Source organism: Rhodamnia argentea, chromosome 10 (genome assembly GCF_020921035.1).
Source record: "Rhodamnia argentea isolate NSW1041297 chromosome 10, ASM2092103v1, whole genome shotgun sequence".
NCBI classification, from domain to species: domain Eukaryota; kingdom Viridiplantae; phylum Streptophyta; class Magnoliopsida; order Myrtales; family Myrtaceae; genus Rhodamnia; species Rhodamnia argentea.
Window position 1 is genome coordinate 22,298,932 of NC_063159.1, and position 3,021 is coordinate 22,301,952.

At 53.0% G+C, this 3,021-nt stretch overlaps 1 protein-coding gene across 1 annotated transcript; it reads right to left on the reverse strand.

The window, feature by feature from the left end:
- Positions 1-226: 226 nt before the first annotated feature.
- On the reverse strand, positions 227-2,305 carry LOC115735188 (protein NUCLEAR FUSION DEFECTIVE 4-like). The gene has a single exon (XM_048271760.1). The coding sequence runs from the start codon at positions 2,214-2,216 to the stop codon at positions 339-341; it is 1,878 nt and encodes a 625-aa protein (XP_048127717.1). The 5' UTR covers positions 2,217-2,305; the 3' UTR covers positions 227-338.
- Between the last annotated feature and the right edge of the window lie 716 nt (positions 2,306-3,021).

Genomic DNA, 3,021 nt, shown 5'->3' on the forward strand with positions numbered 1-3,021 from the left:
TCTATTCTAAGGACAAAAATTTTGGACAGTTATCAAACGTATTCTGATTCTCTAAAACTCATCCAGGAACAAAATCGAAAAAGTCATTTTACTCGAGAATCGGTTTTCCATAACAGAATAGAACCATGCGCAGCCTAACACCCCCCTCCCTCAAAAAAAAAAAAAAAAAAAAAAAGCCACAATTTTTATGTTTTGATAAAAACAAAAGGGAAAAAGTTGTACTTTTTCCTTTAGATGTCATTTCTCCTGTCAGAGCTAAACATTAGCAGGGCAACTTGAAATTTTACAATGAAACGAGCTCTGTCCTGTGTCGTACTCTGTTTTCCATAATCAAGTTTTCACGTCCCCCTCCCCTGCCGCACAGCCCCCGCCGGGGCGGCGGTCACGTCCCCGGCACCGGCGGTGGCCATACGATCATCTCCGTCCACAACCGCCACCGCTTCCGCCCCCGCGGCTTTCGAGCCATCTTCCTTGCCCGGCAAATCGATCGCAGCCTCTCTGAACTTCCTGTAAATGTCGCCCCTGTAGAACTTCCTCGTCCTTTGCACCAGAATGAGCGACACCAAGCACCCGAAGAGCGCCGCCCCCGCGATCACCAGAAACGCTGGCTTGTAGCACGCCACGCCCTTACACTTGAAGTCCTTGACGTCTTTTCTCGCCAATCCCGACGCCGCCATTTGCCTCGCTGCCTCCCGGTCGTAGAGCCGGCCTGCCACCTTCACGTTGAGGACGTAGCTTCCGACGGGGCTCGCGACCGCCCCGAAGTTGTACAGCGTGGAGTAGTACTTGAGCCCGAAGATTTCGGATATGATGGCGAACACCAGCGGCCACTGCGCCCCAAAGCAGAACCCGATGACGACCGACGCGGCGTAGAGCCCGTTGGGGACGCCGAAGGCGATTAGGAGGTGGCCAACGCAGGACAGGAGGAGGACAAGGGTCAGGAGGAGAGGGCGGGGCCACTTGTACTTGGTAAGGAGGGCCTCGGAGGCGAATCCGGACACAACCCGGCCGAGGTAGTTCCAAATGCTAACAAGGGACACAAACGTGGAGGTGCTCCGGGACGGGTACCCAAGCGAGCTCGCGATCTGGCCCAGGTTGTCAATCGCCGTCAGCGTCCCGCCAGCGCCGAACGTGGTGGCAGTGAATAGTATCAGCATGTCGATGCTGAAGAGGGCCTGTAGGATCGTGTAGTCCTCGCCCCTGTCCGGAGGCCGGAGGATATTGCCGCAGTCGCACGCCCCCGTATGCTGCGGCGGAGGCAGCGGTGGCCCAGGTTCGGAGGCCTGCAGCGGCGGCGGTGGCAGAGGAGTCTCGGCAACCACTTTCAGCTGATGGGAAGAGTCGTTGTTCTTGACAATCGCTCTCTTCCTCTTCCAGAGAACCACCTCTTGTTTGACAACGATGAAAATCGGCAGGAGGAGTAGGATGAGCACGACCGCGGCGCTCGCAGCGTACTCAATCCTCGAGAACTGGAGCTGGTTCTGCAGTATTATGACGGCCATGAGGAACCCGGCGAGGCCAAGCGAGACATACAGGAGGTTGTATAAGACCTTGAGCTCGTTCTTCTGCCGGACCACCGGAAGGATGCGGATTGTGCGCAGGAAGACGATGGAGACGGCTGCAGGGAGCCAGGCGATGAGAAGGATGAGGGACTCAGAGTCTTCGCCGTAGAAGGCGTGGTAGAGCTGGGCCAGGATGGCACCGCTCAGGCCGACGAAGCCCTTGAGGAGGCCGAGGATGGAGCCGCGACTCTCCGGAAAGTTCATGACGGCGGTGACGAGGGCGCCGGTGTTGGCGAAGGACTGGGAGTTGGCGCCAACACAGATGTAGAGGCACATGAGCCAGAGGCGGGGCCGGGCGGAGCGGCCAGTCACGGCGAGCCAGATCATGAAATAGCCAAAGAAGTTCATGGCGGCACCAATGGAGAGGACGACCCAGGGCGGAGTGACCTCGTTGATGAGGCCCGAGACTATCCCGACATTGGCGCCAAGGTCCTTGAAGAAGCTGAGGAGGTTGAGGCTGGTCTGGTCATAGCCGAGTTTGGTCTTGAGGTCGCCGGAGTAGAGGCTGAACATATAGGTGGCGCCGGCCATCGACATGATGAGGATGGCGGCAAAGGCCATGAACCACCGCCCGAGGAGGATGTGCTTGGCCAGGGACCCCGTCTCCTTCCAGCTGTGACCGCCGGCGGCGGCGGCGGCGTCGGCCATCACCATTTTGGCAAGTGAAGTTGCAATAGATGTTGTGTCGAGCTTTATTTGCTGGGGTTTGCGTTGTGTGTGGTTAGGATATGATTGATCTGATCTGCGCGGATATATATGTAGTTAGTGAGGGGAGTTTTCGTGTTGACTCGTGGGTTGACTGGGATTTGTGCGTTTTGGGACTGGACGGTGTCGTTTTGCGACTGGAAACGACCAGTTGTGCCCGAATCACGGGAAAACGACAACTTCCCACCGGTTCAAAGTACGCGAGCGAGGGTCCCATGGACATAATTCCAGACAACGATATACCTAAAACATCTTATGTCTACTTTCTCAATCGATCTTTAGAGAGTAAAGTAAATCCACCATCAATCTCAACCTCGAAACTGTTCGAAATTTGCTCATAAGAGCCCATGTGATTGCTCAGAATCGGGATCGCTCGGATGTCAAATTGAACAAGCAGAGTCGAGGATCATATAAGATAAGAGATCCGCAAAATCACTCGGATGGAAAAACAATATATAGCTCGTCCTTATTTGATTATAATGTTATGCCTTTGGATTTTCTTTGCTTAGCGTATGCACAAGTCCATACGTGGAAGACCCTTTTAATTTTGTACCATAAGTGGCCATCCTAATTCCAATCTTAATTTAATATTAATCCTTATTTGATTAGGATCTTTGCTTATTTCCATTTTGTGTACTCGTTAGTCTTCTTTTAAAACGGATTCTTATTAGTAATAACCGACTAATTCTTCGTATGGGTAATGCCAAAAACGGAGTTTTATTTACTTTTTTTTCAAATTAAGATAGCAGATTCA